The sequence below is a fragment of the Chanodichthys erythropterus genome, chromosome 21 (genome assembly GCF_024489055.1).
Source record: "Chanodichthys erythropterus isolate Z2021 chromosome 21, ASM2448905v1, whole genome shotgun sequence".
Lineage (NCBI taxonomy): Eukaryota > Metazoa > Chordata > Actinopteri > Cypriniformes > Xenocyprididae > Chanodichthys > Chanodichthys erythropterus.
Genome location: NC_090241.1, coordinates 15,566,860 through 15,585,061, shown reverse-complemented (window position 1 = coordinate 15,585,061; position 18,202 = coordinate 15,566,860). Strand labels below are relative to the sequence as shown.

The window sequence follows — 18,202 nt, the reverse complement described above, 5'->3', positions numbered from 1 at the left end:
ATAGCAAAAAATTAGTCTGAGTGTAACGAAGCGGGACTCATGGTAAGATCCAAAAGCAGCGTTTTATAAAATGTAAGCGTGGTCGTACAGGCAGGGTGAATCAGGAGCAAACAGGTACAGCAGAGGGTTAGGCAGAATCGTAGTCAGGGCACAGGCAGTAGATCGAGGCAGGCGGATATCATTCACAGAACAGTATACAAGGCAAGAGTCAGGACAGGCAGCAACGGGTCAATAAATGGGAACAGGCAAGATCAATCACAGGCAGACAGGATACAAGGAAACGCTCAGAATTGTCACAAGGAATCAAGACTTCGCGGTGAGGTGGTGTGTATGTGAGTCTTTTATAGTCCTGGTAATGCGTATCAGCTGGGTGTGGTGATTATTGTGGAGTGTGCATGGCTGTATGTGGCAACAGGTGATTGGTGGAGTGAGTGCATGTGATTGACAGGGAGGATTATGGGAAATGGAGTCCGGAGTGAACAGGAACAGACTGTGATCGTGACATAACGCCCCCCTCCCGGAAGGCGCGTCCTCGCGACATAAAGGAACAGCTAGGGAGGGGGGGGGGTGGGTGCATTGGAGATCTAACGGCAGCCGGGAATGGGATCTCCATGGGGTCATGATGTCGCCGGTAGGGCAAGGAGCGCAGGTGGCGCTGGCAGGGCAAGAAGCGCAGGTGGCGCCGGCCGAGCAAGCAGCTTGGGCATAAGAGGGGGAAGAACGGAAGAAGCCTTCCTCCTCCTCCTCTTCCTCTTCCGAGGATGAGGCGATGCGGCCATCTTGTCCGTAGACACAGGCGATGCGGCCATCTTGTCCGTAGACACAGGCGATGCGGCCATCTTGTCCGCAGACACAGGCGATGCGGCCATCTTGTCCGCAGACACAGGCGATGCGGCCATCTTGTCCGCAGACACAGGCGATGCGGCCATCTTGTCCGCAGACACAGGCGATGCGGCCCTCTTGTCCGTAGACACAGGCGAACTTGAGAGCGTTGCAACCGGAGTACTTGAGAGCGTTGCGGCCGGCGGGCTTGAGTGCGAAGCGGCCGGCGGGCTTGAGTGCGAAGCGGCCGGCGGGCTTGAGTGCGAAGCGGCCGGCGGGCTTGAGAGCGAAGCGGCCGGCGGGCTTGAGTGCGAAGCGGCCGGCGGGCTTGAGTGCGAAGCGGCCGGCGGGCTTGAGAGCGAAGCGGCCGGCGGGCTTGAGAGCGAAGCGGCCGGCGGGCTTGAGAGCGAAGCGGCCGGCGGGCTTGAGTGCGAAGCGTCCGGCGGGCTTGAGTGCGAAGCGTCCGGCGGGCTTGAGAGCGAAGCGTCCGGCGGGCTTGAGAGCGAAGCGTCCGGCTGGCTTGAGAGTGAAGCGCCCGTGGGTTTCGGAATGCCAGCTGCTCGTGCTGTAGTCAGTGGAGGATCATTCATGCTGGAACGCAATCCTCTCCGCTCTCTGACAGGACCAGCGACGTGACGCGACGTTGCTCTGGGCGATCAGCGGAGACGCGACGTTGCTCTGGGCGATCAGCGGAGACGCGACGTTGCTCTGGGCGATCAGCGGAGACGCGACGTTGCTCTGGGCGATCAGCGGAGACGCGACGTTGCTCTGGGCGATCAGCGGAGACGCGACGTTGCTCTGGGCGATCAGCGGAGACGCGACGTTGCTCTGGGCGATCAGCGGAGACGCGACGTTGCTCTGGGCGATCAGCGGAGACGCGACGTTGCTCTGGGCGTTCAGCGGAGACGCGACGTTGCTCTGGGCGATCAGCGGAGACGCGACGTTGCTCTGGGCGATCAGCGGAGACGTGACTTGGTTCAAGGTAATCAGTGCTGACCCGACTTGGTGTTGTTATTGTGGTGACCGCCATTTTGTGAGTGTCATCTGGCACGGCGGCCATTACACAACCAGACGAGGAATCGCGTTCCTCCGTGACACCCACAGTAAACGGAGAGCCAACAGTCAACAAAGCATAATCCAAAAAGTGACTGAGGGTGGAACGGGGTCCATTGCGAACTAATTGTTCTTTCAGTGGCTGGTTTACTCCATCACAAAAAAAGTCAATAAGTACGCAATCCGGAAGATCAGAGAGGTAAGCAATGTCTAGATATTCCTGCACATATTCCTCTAACGAACGCGTGCCCTGCGTACTCCATAATAATAGTTGCATAATGTCCATACCGTGCAAATGCTCTCTGGGAAAGCTGCTGGATCGTGGTGGCCGCAAAGTCTTCTGTAACGAAGCGGGACTCATGGTAAGATCCAAATGCAGCGTTTTATAAAATGTAAGCGTGGTCGTACAGGCAGGGTGAATCAGGAGCAAACAGGTACAGCAGAGGGTTAGGCAGAATCGTAGTCAGGGCACAGGCAGTAGATCGAGGCAGGCGGATATCATTCACAGAACAGTATACAAGGCAAGAGTCAGGACAGGCAGCAACGGTTCAATAAATGGGAACAGGCAAGATCAATCACAGGCAGACAGGATACAAGGAAACACTCAGAATTGTCACAAGGAATCAAGACTTCGCGGTGAGGTGGTGTGTGTGTGAGTCTTTTATAGTCCTGGTAATGAGTATCAGCTGGGTGTGGTGATTATTGTGTGATTGACAGGGAGGATTATGGGAAATGGAGTCCGGAGTGAACAGGAACAGACTGTGATCGTGACACTGAGTTTGAAACATATGCACAGATCAGTTCAAACTGTCCATTTTCAGTGAATCGATTCACTGAAATTCAGAAAATTCTAAATCTTGTCTCGTGGGGCAATTTAAAATGTTTTAGTAAAATGTACAGCATGCTGGTAAATACAATTTTAAAAAATATTATTATTGAAATAATTATATTATATATAGAATTGCAAATATAATTATAAATAAAATTATACAAATACAATGATATTAATAGCATTCTTCCTCTATATTTAGTGGTAAACAACATTTTGAAACTACTTGACAGTTGACTACATTGTCTAAGTTGAATATTACAGTAAGACAAAATAAGTCAAGATATGATTTTGATATATACAGTAATAGCTAGAAGTGATGTCCAACCAAGGAAAATTGGCTTCTTTGCATTTTATTCAAACTTTTTATTAAATATTTATTAAATATTTTGTATGCATGTTGTGTAGCTGTGCCTGAAGTATAAAACTTATGTACACGTTCCATGTTTCAATTTTTATATTTGTCATGATGCAATGAAACATATCAAATTATATGGACATCATTTTTGACAAAAGTGGTCAAACCAAGCTTGCACTTATTATTCCTAGCCTATAATTCAATAAATCACGATGTGGCAGGTATTAGCTATATTATTAGATGTTATTTTGTGGGTTTCAAAGAAATTGGCCAAATGGAAGGAGCTGTCCTCCGCAACCAAGTCAGATATTGTTAAAATGGCTAAATCTGGTCTGGTTTTGGATATTGCTCATTTGCTGAATGTGAATGGTCACAATGTCCACAGAATTATTTCAAAGCCCAGTGACACCACTACCATGCAGAATGTAAAGTTTTGTGGCTGGACAAGGAAGACCAGTGAGCATTTTGACAGAATGATGAAAATCACCTGAAAGTTGGGCCACCTCAAAACAGCTTCTAAAAACCTGGATGAGATGTGTAATTTTGAGAAACCTCCAATGTCATCTTGAACTGTAAGCCAACAGCTACAAGAGCCTGGATTGAGAAGTTGTATACCAGTAAAGAAACAATTTATTAGTTACATTCCTTTGCATTTGCCAAAGAATGTAAGGATTGGAGTATGAAAGATTGGAGCCGCATTCTGCAGTCCGACAAGTCAAAATGTAACAACCTAGCGTTAGATGGTATGTTCGTAGGAGACGACTGGAGTGTTTTAATTCTTTCCCCCAAGCATATTTTTAAAAAGTTGCCAGCCAGCGGCAGCATATTTGAACGTTTTCACAAGACTCATGCCATGATACTCAGAATATTTTGTTGTATGAATATCTAAATATGCAATATATCAAAAGGAAGAACACACCCATTTCATTTTATTCTAGCTTCATTAGAATATTTATTTTATTCTCATTTTATTAGCTTCATGCATTCTTTTGTACCAACATTTGAATGTGGGTACGTTTCATTAAAAAGAAAACAAAATTTTAATGAAAAGGCTGAGAAAAAAATCACAGTTTTGTCAAAGACTACATCTGGATCTGATTCAGAGTGATGAGCAAAACATATATGGAGTAGATCACTTCCATCAGTACCCTCAAAGCTTGCACACTCTTCCTGGGTCGACGTTTTGTTTCATTAGACAGTTGTCTCGTAAATGATGGAAAATTCATTAACAAAGAGTTAATACCAAATGCATGCATGGCACCATTAAGCACAGCAGGGGAAGCATAATGGTATTGGGGATGCATGTCTGCAGCAGGTGTTGGAAGGCAATACAAAGTTGCTAGCACTTTGAAAATGGACCAATACTTGAAGATCCTGCTGAATACAATGTTGCCAAGTATAGAGGATCGGTTTGGAGAGAAAATGTATATTTTCCAACATAATGATCCCAAACACACCACAAATGCAACAAAGTTGCTCGCAATAAGTGTTCATGCTCAGTATTTTGAAGTCTTTAAGTTCCCTCTTCAGTCCCCTGACCTTACAGCCATTGAAAACCTTTGGGAAGTTATAAGCCTTAATAGTAATAAGTCATACAGGTCATCCAATGAAGCTCAGTTTTGGGAAGAACTTAATGAGGATTGGAAAGAAGTTTAGTGAGTTAATAAACAGCAGAAAGGCTGCTGTAATCAAAAACAATGGAGAACCAATGAAATATTAATAACTGATTACATTGTCGTCACTGTATGCATTATTTCCTGTTAGCTTTTTGGGTCCCACTTTATATTAAGTGACCTTAACTACTATGTACTTACATCAAAAAATAAGTACAATGTTATTGTACTTATTAAAAAATATTGTACTTATTGTAAAAGTGCAATAAGTACAATTCATACTTAATTGCAAAACACTTTTGCAGCTATTGAGGTGGGATATGGGTAAGGTTAGGGACAGGTTTGGTGGTATGGGTAGGTTTAAGGGTAGGGGTAAGGTGTAAGGGATGGGTCAACAGTGTAATTATAAATGTAATTACAGAAATTAATTACAGATGTAATTACATGCAGGTGTTTTTAAAATATAAGTACAATGTATATAAGTACAGTGTTTTTCCCTAATAATCTTGTCATTTTAATACCTTAACCAAGTTTAGTGTATTCTTCTTCCCAATATATCATATACTCATATTTTGATTATTTAATTGAACCTGAAGGGCCGTGAAAAGCAGACATTGTGCAAATATCCCCTCCGGACATCATTTTTGGCCACTACTGTATTAGGTTCTGCTTCAGCTGCAGCAGATGATGGAAAGACAGGCACAAATGCTTATCTTCCGTCTCACTGGCAATAGGATTGCAGCATTGATAACTAATCTAGGTTTGGTTGCCATATTAAAAATAGATTTTAGCTACATATCAGCTAGATGACTTGTGAAGACACCCTGAAACCAGCCATACACATTTAATGTATAGGATATTTGATGTATAGGACTTCACAAAAATATTGCAAAAAGATCCCCCCTGATGTTGTTAAAGTATTGACTAGGAGTTTGAAGGACCTTGTGTTGATTTATTTAGAAGCTGCAGTTGTTTTTAAATGTAATCTCAGACTCAGAACAGACTTCGGTATTTCCTTAGGCTGGTCTCAGTTTGCTCTCTTTGGATTGTTTTGACTGCATTTTTTTTTTTTTTTTTTTCCTTTTCATAGAATGTATTTTTGTCTCCTTAGTGATAAAACTGAATAAACTGAGTAAGAATCTTTTTTAGAAAAGAACTACATGTTCAGCCTGAAAGACTGAAGTTCAGCCTCTTTTGATTGGGGGAAAACCAGTTCCACCTGCTCTGCTGTTGACAGACAAGTTACTGGCTGCCAAGGCCACTCATTGCAGATTGAGTGAATGCTTATAAAACAGAAATTTTGATGATTGTCACTCTTTCAGATTCAATTAAAATTGATAACGATAAACATTACATTACATTACATTAAGTCTTCTGAAGACGTGATAACTTTGTGTGAGGGACAATTTTTTTCTTCTTCTTCTAAGTTGTTTTTTATTCTTTTGAGTTGGATCTTTTCACTGCCACATTCAGTTCATGAAACTGATCTTAATAATCCATTCATGAATTGGATTCATCCGGTCCTCAAATTCATTGATTCATTGATCCAGTTGCAGTGCTAATGTAGTTGTCAGCTTACTGGAGGGAAAGATAATTTAGTGTTCCACAGAAGAAAAGAAGTAATGTAGGAGTTGTCAAACTTTCTGTCCTGCAGAGTTTAGCCTCAACCCTATTAAACATAACTGAGCCAGCTAATTAATCTTTAGGATTACTAGAAACTTCTAGGCAGGTGTATTGGAGCTGGTTGGAGCTGAACTCTGCAGGACAGTAGCCCTCCAGGAGCAGAGTTTGACACGTGAAATAATGACATTCAACAAATAAATGTATAGTGCACATGACTTGTGCTATATTTCAGGGGCCTCATTTATAAAACTTGGCATAGATTTCATCCTAAAAGTGTACGTACGCACAAAAGCTAGATTTTGCGTACACACAAACAAATTCAGATTTATAAACCCATGCATACGCCAGAACCTGCGCACAAATCCCAGTCAGTGGAAGATTGTGTGTACATGCATCTCCACCCTGTCTCTTCCCTGAAATCACCATATATGGGGATTATGATGCCGAGTTTTACTATGCATATGTAACGGAGGCCAGGTAGTAGTCGCTGTGTGAGAAAAACTCACTCCTCTGATCTCAAGAGATGCTCTAGCGATTGATGCTAGGTGTTGCAGCCTTTAGCCTCGTTGTTAGAGCGTCCGACTCCCACGCCGAAGACCCAGGTTCGAGGCCCGCGCAGAGCGGGGTGGGTAGGACCTGGGTGAGGGGTTACATTGGTGCCGTGACCCGGACGGGAGTGAGGTTTAGGGGGGTGAGTGTAACGGAGGCCAGCTAGTAGTCGCTGTGCGAGTAAACCCCATTCCTCTGATCTCAAGAGATGCTCTAGCGACTGACGCTAGGGGTTGCAGCCTTTAGCCTCCTTGTTAGAGCATCTAACTCCCACGCCAGAGACCCAGGTTCGTGGCCCACGCAGAGCAGGACCTGGGTGAGGGGTTACACAGAACCTCATCTGCATATCATTTCCATGCATATTCCCATCCACGTAACATCATGGTTAACACCGTCAAAGGTACAAGGCAAGAATTATTAGATATGTACTATAAATGCCATTTGTGCACTACATTGATAAAAATCATCCAATATCCTCTTTATGTTTTAGAATAAATATATCAAAATATCCATAAAAACAAAATAAAAACAGATACAGATATAAAATAATTGTATAAAATACAGATAAAGGTTTTAGAATAGAGTTGTTTCATTCATTTCCACTGGCCAAATAGTATTTTAATAGTTTTAAACAATTTGAATCAAATGTATGTAGTTTTGCTGATAACGTGAACATATCTTTTAGGAAGGTTATAGGCTATTTTAGTGGAAACAGATAGGACTACTTATTTATTGCAGTGTAAATACAATTGTCTGTCTCATCGTGTCACTGACAATGTATTTTGAAAAGGAAACGTGCAAATCTTACCATTTTCCTTAAATGATATCCTTCAAATACAGTGGTAATTGTTTGAAGATCCTTCACACGACAGCAACTATTATTATTGGACCTATTCAAACTGGACAACGGACTGTTCGACCGCCGAATCCAGCAGTGTCTTCCATAATATCGAAGTTAATTGTACATCACTGATCATCATTCTTGCTAAAATATTTTGTCATAACATCTGCAGTTTAGTTTAAAGGTCCTGTTTTTCGTGTTTTTTTGAAGCTTTGATTGTGTTTATAGTGTGCAATATAACATGTGTTCATGTTTCGCATGTAAAAAAAACAGTATTTTTCACATAATTTACTTATCTGTATACTGCTGTTTCCACTGTCATATAAACGGGCTGATGACTTCCTTGTTCTATGAAGTCTCTCCTTATATTTACGTAAGGACGTAAATACGTAAATACGTAACGAGTTCTGATTGTGCCAGCGGTTCCTGTGTTGTGATTCGACAGCAGCTTAGCGAACCTTGCCCGGAAAGGTCACGCCTCTTACCATAACGTGGAGATGCACACGCTCAGTGTTATTGTAAACATGTCTTTAATTTTACCCTATCAATTTGAGCCGGAATCAGACCCGGTGATTGGACTGCGGGATGAAAATAACAGCGTTTCGATGACATGGCGACAAACACACTCTACAAACGCAACTCTTGTGTATTCCTGTGGGCGGAGGTTAGTCAAAAAACTGTTTTAGTGACGTCATTAAAGAAGGAAGTAGAGGGATGTAGTCCAAACTGGCCGTTCGATGTAGGCGACTTCAGTTAAATAAAATATCTCGCTTGGCATTGAACTTTGAGCTTTAAAATTTTACAGATTTTATTTATACTCTAACAACAACATTACACACTAACTTAAGTTTGAAATATGGAATCACGAAGAACGGGACCTTTAAAGAGGACTTATTTTGCTCCTAGCGCTCCTCTGTGTCATTAACAGCGTGTTACAGGAAAAGTGATCAAAAGTAGCACATCTACTATCTAAATTCATATAATTTTTGTTTAACTTTTCCGTAATGACTGCGTAATGTAATTTCAGTGCTTATCGCCATTAGTGAAAGTGTAATATTAATGCAAATGTGTATATCAAAATGAAAACATTGAGTTTCCATGCGAGTTTAAATCATTCTTTTTATTTATTTAAACTGTTATTTTGAACATGTACTATATTTATGATTATGACTCATAATGAGGATTTAAAGTGGTTTTCCTTCATCTGCCGTCAGTCCCTCAGCTCACCATCGGTCTCCAAAATGTTCGTACGCATAGGTCAGAGTTTGCTAGAGGTGCGCAAATGTTCCCGTCAAGTTTGTTTTTATAAATCACAACTTATGCGTAGGAACTGGCATACGCCTCTTTTAGGGCCTGTTTTGTGCGTACGCAACGGTTATAAATGAGGCTCCTGGTTTTCTAAAGCTGTTGATCTTATATTGTTATATATTGCAATGCTCTGCCAATTGAGCTACGCGAAACCCAAAATATGACGCAGATAAAAGGGAACAGTGCATTAAAATGAAAGTGTCCTGTTGTCGATAGGGGCGCGACTTTAGTAAACGCTTCTATGGGTTGTATTTCAGGGAAGTGACAAAGGACCTATAGGCATATTGGTTGGAGAACATGTTGATTCTTTTCCATCTGACGTATATATGGAATATACACCAACGGAAAGACTTACTGTATACTCAGAAACATCTGTCATTAAAATTCCACACATTCTGCCCCTTGTTTATTTCAAACTTTAAATACTATGATAATGATTTTAGCTAAGACAAACATTTTAAGACAAAATGTAATTCTATAGATCCCATTTAGGCTTTATCATTAGCAAGGAAGAATTATTATTATATGTAATTCTAAAAAGCTGTTACTGTAATTTAATGGTATATATAATTTAAAGTTATTCCAGAATAACTTAAAATCTTGATTATTTTAGTCCTCTAAACAAAAACAGAAACTGAGTAATTAAAAAATGATGGATTGTAGCAATGTGTCATTTATATATTATCTAAGTGAAGTTGACAGTCGGGTTTTACAATGTACTAAGGGTTAAAATGACAAACAAAAGAATCTCATTGTGTTTAGATCAAAGCACTGCAATAAAGCAAAGTGGTTTGACTTTCTTTTGTAAAATTATTGTAATTGTCTCTCATGAGAATGACATTCACTGAATTAACATTACAGAACAATTTGACTCAAGACTTTGAGGAAAGGGTAAAACAGAGATACGGTCTATTCACTCCACCTTAGCACAACAAACCAATGCTCTTCTGACATGCCCACCAGACTAGTTAAAAGACAGTTTTCTCAATGGACTTGCTTTTAAGTGGCACTGTGATTTACTGCAGCTTAATGACACAAGTATGGCATGGGAAAAGAGGCACCTTGACTTATGGTGATTCTATAGGTTACAAAAAAAAATAATAATAATAATAATTTCTAGGTGGTTTGCAGTTTTTGCAACCATGTTTAAAACCCTGATTTGTGAAATTGTCTAGAAATAAATACTAAATAAACATCCATTTACATTTTAAATAGACATATTTGTATATACAATGCAAATTTTGGAGGATTAGTCCACTTTCAAATAAAATTTTCCTGCTAATTTACTCACCCCTATGTCATCCAAGATGTTCATGTCTTTCTTTCTTCAGTCGAAAAGAAATTAAGGTTTTTGATGAAAACATTCCAGGAGGTTTCTCCATATAGTGGACTTCAATGGCCTCCAAATGGTTGAAGGTCAAAATTACTAGTCTGGCTATCACCAGACCAAGCTCAATTTAAAATTGAACATTGGTCTGGAGAGTCTGTATGGATTTTCTGTTGCACAAGAGACGTCACGCAATTGGATAGTCCTTCAACCAATCAGATCAACGATTCGGGTGACGTACTTTGCAGAGCGATGAGAAAACTCCAGACAGGTTTATCGTGTGTCAATCAGCTCCCTAGTTCACTACTCAGGGCACTGAACAGGGAATCAGCCACATTCACTTTCATGATATACTGATTCACGACTTAGGGAACTAGGGAGCGGATTGAGACGCAGGGTTAGTTTGTATTGGTTTGTAGCATCGAGCGTTTTTTGCAGGTTCTACAAAAAAACATGAAAGTGATCAGTATTTACACCCACTCGAGCAATTTGTTTGCTAACTAAAGAAATCATTCAGCATCGTCGAGAGTTTAAAAGGCGACTCTGATACTGTTCTGCTTCAGTGTAAATGATCGCGGAATATAGCCGCCCTAAACTACGTCATTGGCATGACAACCAAAAAAAATTCCAGTCAGCTCAGGCGGCGCGAGATTCAAGAAGAAGGGAGACGAAACATATAGAGCAAATAAAAGCAAACCACCAAAATAACAGCAGAGAATCATTGTGTGTCATTAATCGCCGTTTGTAATCTTCCTGTGAAGAGACTGTCGGATCAATGCCCTGCTAACGTACATTTCTCTCAGATAAGGTAAATGCTTAACACAATCGGCGTCACTGTGATTGTGCATTGTTATTTTGAAGTGACGGGTAGATAGAGTTTAAAAACTGCTTGCCGTCGCTTCTCTATCGTCATCGTGTTATACCCGCCAATAGCGAGCAAGGTGGATAAGCCAGTCTGTGATTGGTTCCCGCAAAAGTGTAACGGAAGCAATAGAAATGAATGCACGGGTTTCCAGACTGAGTTGCCGAGCGAAATCAAATCGCCGGCAGATCAGGCTGGGTTTACCCAGATTACAAAATTACAGTTTCAGTGCAGCTTCAAAGGGCTTTAAACGAGATGAGCAATAAGGGTCTTTTCTAGCGAAGCGATCAGTCATTTTAAAAAAAAAACAACAACTGTATATATGGTTTATAAACACAAATGATCGCCTTGCACATGCTTCCGCTTTCCACATTATTCAAAACGCCTACACTGTATGTCCTACGCCTTCCCTATTCAACTTACAGAACGAACACGGCACCAGTTCTTTTTTTCCGTAAGTGGAATAGGGAAGGTGTAGGACATACAGTGTGTAAAATCTGTTGAGTATCTATGGCTGTGGTAGGTGTGCGCTGCTATTTTAAGGGGTCTCCACTGGTTGATATGACAGCTCTACCAAGTTTACAAGAGACAATTGGACCCCAACATGATGCAATCTCAGCCACATTCTACATCTGCTATTCCCTCACTTTCTTTTTCATTTATTCCACTTACAGATGTCTTTTCTATCTTTGCCTCTGTGTTCATTTTTCATCATTTTCTCTTTACTCCTTTTTTTATTGCTGAGAAATTTAAATCAATGCATTCCAGAGCTTCCTATCTCAGTCAATATGAGAACATGTGCCCATCTCTTCTGGTTTTCGAGCTGTCGTCTGTGCTGCAGGTGAACACGTTGCACCTACAGAACCCAAATGCATTTCCAGTGTTCAGCTGTTGAGTCAGGAAGGGAAGCTCTATATCGGGCTCAGAGACAGACGTGCTCACGCAGGCCCACTGTGGACATGATGCCAAACAACTGTGCTTTCCAAAAAATAAACTCTTCAGGCAAAAATCTGGCACTATAAAACCTTTTATAGTACTTGTGTTATATTGTTTTGTCTTTTAATGCATGTGATAATTCATACTCGGAAAGTAGAACTAAACTGACATTCATTACAAGATGATTAGTTAAAACATTTCAAAACGAACCTGTTTTTAAATTAATTTAAACTGCACAAAACTACACAGAAAATCAAGCAAATCAAAATACAATCAAAATTCATATTATTATTATTATTAAATAATAATAATAATATGAATTTTGATTGTATTTTGATTTGCTTGATTTTAATATTAATAATATTAATAAATTAATAATAATATTATGGTTGAGTGTTTTAAAGAAAAAGATAATTAAATGTCTCATGGTCATTTTTGTTTTAGGTCCTCACTGACGTGCCCTCATTGCCTTAAACAGAGCAACACCTTTGACCCTTTCCTGTGTATTTCACTTCCAATCCCACTGCGACAGACCAGGTATGTTACTGTGCCTTCTGTCTTTATTTCTTTGGAATCTATTAGGACTCATTTTTCTGTATACTACATGTATTTTTATGTCTGTATACGTGTTTGCATGTGTATGCATCTGTGTGTATCTTCGCTATTGTGCGTTTCAGTGTGTTTGTGTCCTTGACCACCCTGAAATACTTCATGTGATGAATGACCAAGTGAACAGCTCTTAACAGAACATTGTCTCAGTTTTCTTAAATCTCAAAACAGCCAGTCAGCAAAATCTCTCTGTGAGACTGCCAACCTGTCAGACAGTCCGATAATAGAATCCTAGAAATATATGGAGAGAACTATGGCTCATCATGACGACTTGTACAGTACCTTCTGTCCTAAACACTCAGATTTCCCAGCATGCTCATCTCTGCATCACTAACCTCCAGATTTAATAATCTGGAGTGAAAGAGGCATATCTAGCTGCACTGAGAGCTTAGGGGGCCAAATTTGAAGGTCTTTACTAAATGTCAACGGGAGTTTTAGTGCTAAAACCTACCATACGTATTGTAGACTGTCTTTGGTTTACAAAAACTTTGGCAGTTTCAAACATAAAATACTCAGCAATGGTGCTGACTTATCAATTTGCACATGGTTTGTCTTAAAGCATATTAAAAACACTACATAGACATATAAACAACATTAAAAACTTGATTTTCACCACAGGGGGTCTTTAATATTACTCAGTACTTATTTGTGTAAGTACAATGTAACTATGTCACCTTAAAATAAAGTGTAACCTTAACTGCTAAAACAAACCCTGACATTTAGCTGCTAAAAAATAATTTTGTCTATTGAAACAAACGTATCTAAGTAAGCTAACATTAACTAGCAAGCTAATATCACTTGTCAGCTAGCAAGTAAATTCACAAGTTCTAGAGCAGTGGTTCCCAACCACATTCCTGGAGGACCCCCCAACACTGCACATTTTGCATGTCTCCTTGATCAAGCACACCTGAATCAAGTCATCAATTCATTAGCAGAGACTCCAAGACCAGAAATGGGTGTGTCAGACAAAGGAGACATGGAAAATGTGCAGTGTTGGGGGTCCTCCAGGAATGTGGTTGGGAACCACTGTTCTAGAGCAGCACAGCACAGCAATTTGCTAACTGCTGTATTCTTCTGTTCTATAACGACATTCAATAAGCAATATCTGATATTTTACTATATAATTTACCTTAAGACAGTTTGATCTGAGCACCAAAGCACCTTATTTCCTTGTTTTTTTTCCAATTGGATCCAGCATGGGGGGATTAAGGGATAGTTCACCTCACCCAAAAACAAAAATTCTATCAAGAAAGAAATTCATACAGGTTTGGAACAACTTGAGGATGAGTAAATGATGAGTTTTCAGTTCTGAGTCTGTCTTTAAGACTAATATGGTTAATCTGCCTATGGATCCAGCAGTATGTGTCATGTAATTTACTTGCATCCAGTCAAAAACTGTGATGGGCAATATTTGGTGGCTATATTTAGTAGTCCTATTAACACCAGTAAAGAAAGTTCTAGTATTATTTGAGAATAAAGTGGCATATTTGATTCAGTATTTTAAGTATTTCAAATACAAAATGTAGTCTCTCGGAGTAGCTATCTAATTACAAATTTCATCTGATTGTTTTTGTCCTGCAAAATACAAAATAGATAAAAGTATAAATACATTTAATTGAAATACTGCCCATCTCTCTGCACAAATATGTCTTTGCAAAAGGGAACACATCCAACCTACACTTTAACACAAAAACATACTCTCTAAAATCACAGAATAAGCTGAGTATGATTGACAGTCCACATATATAAAACCCTGTTATATGATTCAGACTCTAAAAAGCTTCAGATGTCTTCCCACTGGTGTACTCGAATGAAAGTAAAAATGACTGTATTTCACCCATCCGAGTGCGCTGAAATAGATGAACAAATCTGGCAATGTTTTATGTCAGTTGTTGTATGTATCGCAATGGTTTGAAAACAAAATATCCGGTGAGTGGTGCTAAAAGGTTTAATGCTCTATTGCATTGAAAATAACATACAAAGCCTAACCGATAACAAAATCAAATGTGAGATAAAGACGCCATTTCTGAAGCAACCTTGCCAGCTTATTTCTACATCTAAAAAGCTTCAGTTGTCTTCTCACTGGTGCACTCATATTAAAAGTGACGTGACGCCGCGTCCCATACTTGAAATTTGCGCTCTGCATTTCACCCATCCATGTGCACATACACAATAGTGAGTATTGAACACACACACCGTGAACACACACCCTGAGCAGTGGGCAGCCATTTATTTTATTTATTTATTTATTTATTTTTTTTTTATTTTTTTTTAGCAGTAGCACCCAGGGAGCAATTGGGGGTTAGTGTTTTTTTTAAATTCAGCATTTCACATACAGCCTTCAATAATGCAGCAGAGAGTGGCATTTAAAAGTCTGTCCAAGTCTCCAGAGCCATAATGTCCGCAACTGCAGCTGCAGTGAAAAATGCTGCTGCACTGAGACCATCAGCTGCTGTGCGACTGCATTGTGTGTGTGTGTGTGTGTGTGTGTGTGTGTGTGTGTGGTCATTGACCAGCTCTCAACTCTAATGTGTACTGCACCTACAAGGTGTTTGTGTGTGCGTGTGTGTGCGCGCGTGTGCGTGTGGCAGTGTTAGAGACATCAACCAAGTGTGAATCAACCTTTACTCTACACTCCACAGACTGTAGCCCTACATGCAGCAAATTGATTCACTCTCTCACACACTAAGCAAAAAGCCACATGTATGTGTTTCACTGGTTTTCCTGTTTGGTATGATGGTGTTTAATATTTGTGACAACCTTTGTAGTCCCATTTAGCCACTTATTAGCAAACCATCTTCAAACCGTTTTAAGACAAGTAAAAGCTGTAAAAAAAAAAAAAAAAAAAATAGCTGTTTTAATGCATTGCATTAAAGGTGCTCTAAGCGATGTCACGCATTTTTAGGCCAAAACATTTTTTTTTCACATACAGCAAACATCTCGTCACTATCCGCTAGCTGCCTGTCCCCTGAACACACTGTAAAAAAACGCGGCCTCTGTAGTCGCCACAAGCTCCGAAAACGGCAGTAAAAACAAACTGGTGCAGCCTGGACGAATCATAATAAACATGCTCCAGCCAATAACCGACAAGAATGATTTTAAATGCGCGTTCATGACTGTTTCAGGAAGTACGGAGGGGAGGGGGAGGAGGAGGAGGATGGAGGGTCTAGCTAGCCTCTGTTTTGTTTGACAACACTTCGAACGTCAACAGGAAGTTACTCCACCCAGGATCACTTAGAGCACCTTTAATGTTGCAAAAATGTATGGTATGCTATGGTAAAAACACCTAAGAACCCATGGAGAGTTAGCTAGTGTGCTAAATATGTATGTTATTGTGTGTTTAGGGCCCTGAATGTGACGCTGGTGTTCAACAATGAAGGTCAGCGCTTTCTGAGAGTAGGGTTGGCTGTGCCTCTCTTTGGCTCTGTCTCAACACTCAGGGCCATGGTAGCAGAGGAGGGCAAGATCTCTCCGGACCAGGTGAGACCTGCTGTCTGTTGTATTTGCTGGTGTTTTGTATCTTTTATCTTTTCCTATTCCTGAACTACACTGTGTGCAATATACACTCTCACCCCATTAGTTCATGATAAAATATTATATTGTACTGCACACACACACCTTACAGTTTTGCCAAAGATGAATTACTCTTGCAGGGCCGGCCCAGGCTCTGTCGGTGCCCTAGGTGAGATTTTAGATTTCTGGCCCTGTACTCTTGCATACATCTTCCAGGCTCACGAAGAGTAGCTAATAGCGAACAAGTACATGTATCTCTGTTCATACTATATTAAACTACCTCCAACATTCCACATGTCATGTCTTTTTAGTAATGATGATTACTGTGATGTTACACAAACCTCATTGATTCTCGCACATCATGCATGCACATTTGAGCTTCCGCTTACCATGTTTGATGGGTTTGGAATTACAAGAGGGTGAATAAAAGTGAAAGAAAGAATTTAAATTTTTTGGGTGAACTAACCATTTAATGTTCTTTTGATTTAGATTATTAGTTTAATAATACCAACATATTGTAATAATTAACTTTATTATTTCAATATAAAAATATTAGTTTGCTCTGGAGAATGAGCAGTCTGCAAATTCCCTCTTTTGCCCAGAAATGGCAGACTTTAGACAATCCAGATTATTTATTTCCTTGTCCAAGAGGAGTATTGGCAATATTAGCACAAGTGTTTGCTTGCGTTTGTTCAGTATGATTTCAGTTTTGCTTGGCAATGAGAATGTCAGAACATGACTCAATACCAGGGCTTGACATTAACACCCAGTAAATGCGGGTGGATTTCAGCAGTGGGGTGTAACACAGTCATTCCTAGTAGCCACTTTGGCGGGTTGAATTTTATATATAATATATACATTTTTCAATTGTATACTTTTAAAAAGGCATCTGAGATAATAAACCAAGTGTAATGTAATGTTGTCAAAAAATATAGATTTTTCGATACATATCAATACAGAAATATTTTAAACGCTTCCAATAGTAATTTTCCACAGAATAGATATGATACCAGCTGCACTTTCTCACTCTCTCATCTCTCCAACAGTGAGCTGACACACAAACCCGCCTCCCCTCACTCACTGGTTTCATTTGCTCCAGATGAATATTGTCGGTGTTACAGGGCTTGAATATTGTGTATAATTTTACTCATTCTCGCAGATTTTGTGCTCACACCCAAAGTGCATGTGAATAAAGCCACCTCTTAGTACTAAATTGAGTTCTTTTTCACTGCTTAATGTGCTTAAACAGTCAAATTCTCAGAAAATAATGTCAAAATGCCAGTTTGGGGGAGTATTCACATAAACACAGTCAGTTATGTTTTAAGTCAACGCAAACAGTTGAGAAGGAAAATGCATGTGTTACAGTAAATGGACCCGTGCATCAGGTCTTAAAGTGATAAAGATATAAACTCACAATCCTGACTTTTTTTTTTCTCAGAATTGGGTGATATAAACTCCCAATTGAGAGAAAAGTCTGAATTACGAGATATAAGTTGTGGGCAAAAAAAGTGAGAATTGCAAGTTTATATCCCACAGTTCTGACTTTATAACTCACAATTGCAAAGGAAAAAAGTCAGAATTGCGAGTTTATATCCCACAATTCTGACTTTATTACTCACAATTGCAAAGGAAAAAAAGTCAGAATTGTGAGATGAAAAAGTCGCAATTATCTTTTAAATTGTTTTATTCTAGCTGAAACAAGCTTCCATATAATTCATTTTAAATAGCCATATTAAAATACATAAAACCACAATTATACAGATAACACACAAGTGAATTTTAAGAAAATCCATCCATCAATCAAACTTATCTGCCTAACTAATTTAGTGCATTCAAATTATGCACATTTTGTAAGGTAACAGATGTGTTACCTGAGGATGGATGTGAGGACATTATGCATCTGGTATTGGAATAAATGGCCAGATGCTTCTTTTTCTTTTTTAAGGTCTCTCTTATCAG

General features: G+C 39.9%; 1 protein-coding gene across 1 annotated transcript in view; it reads left to right on the top strand.

Moving 5' to 3' along the window:
• usp43a (ubiquitin specific peptidase 43a) overlaps positions 1–18,202 on the top strand; it is a 111,932-nt gene that overhangs the window by 40,683 nt on the left and 53,047 nt on the right. The window contains exons 4-5 of the mRNA XM_067374086.1: positions 12,566–12,658; positions 16,075–16,210. Coding sequence (XP_067230187.1) covers positions 12,566–12,658; positions 16,075–16,210 — 229 coding nt within the window. The remainder of the gene's footprint in view (positions 1–12,565; positions 12,659–16,074; positions 16,211–18,202) is intronic.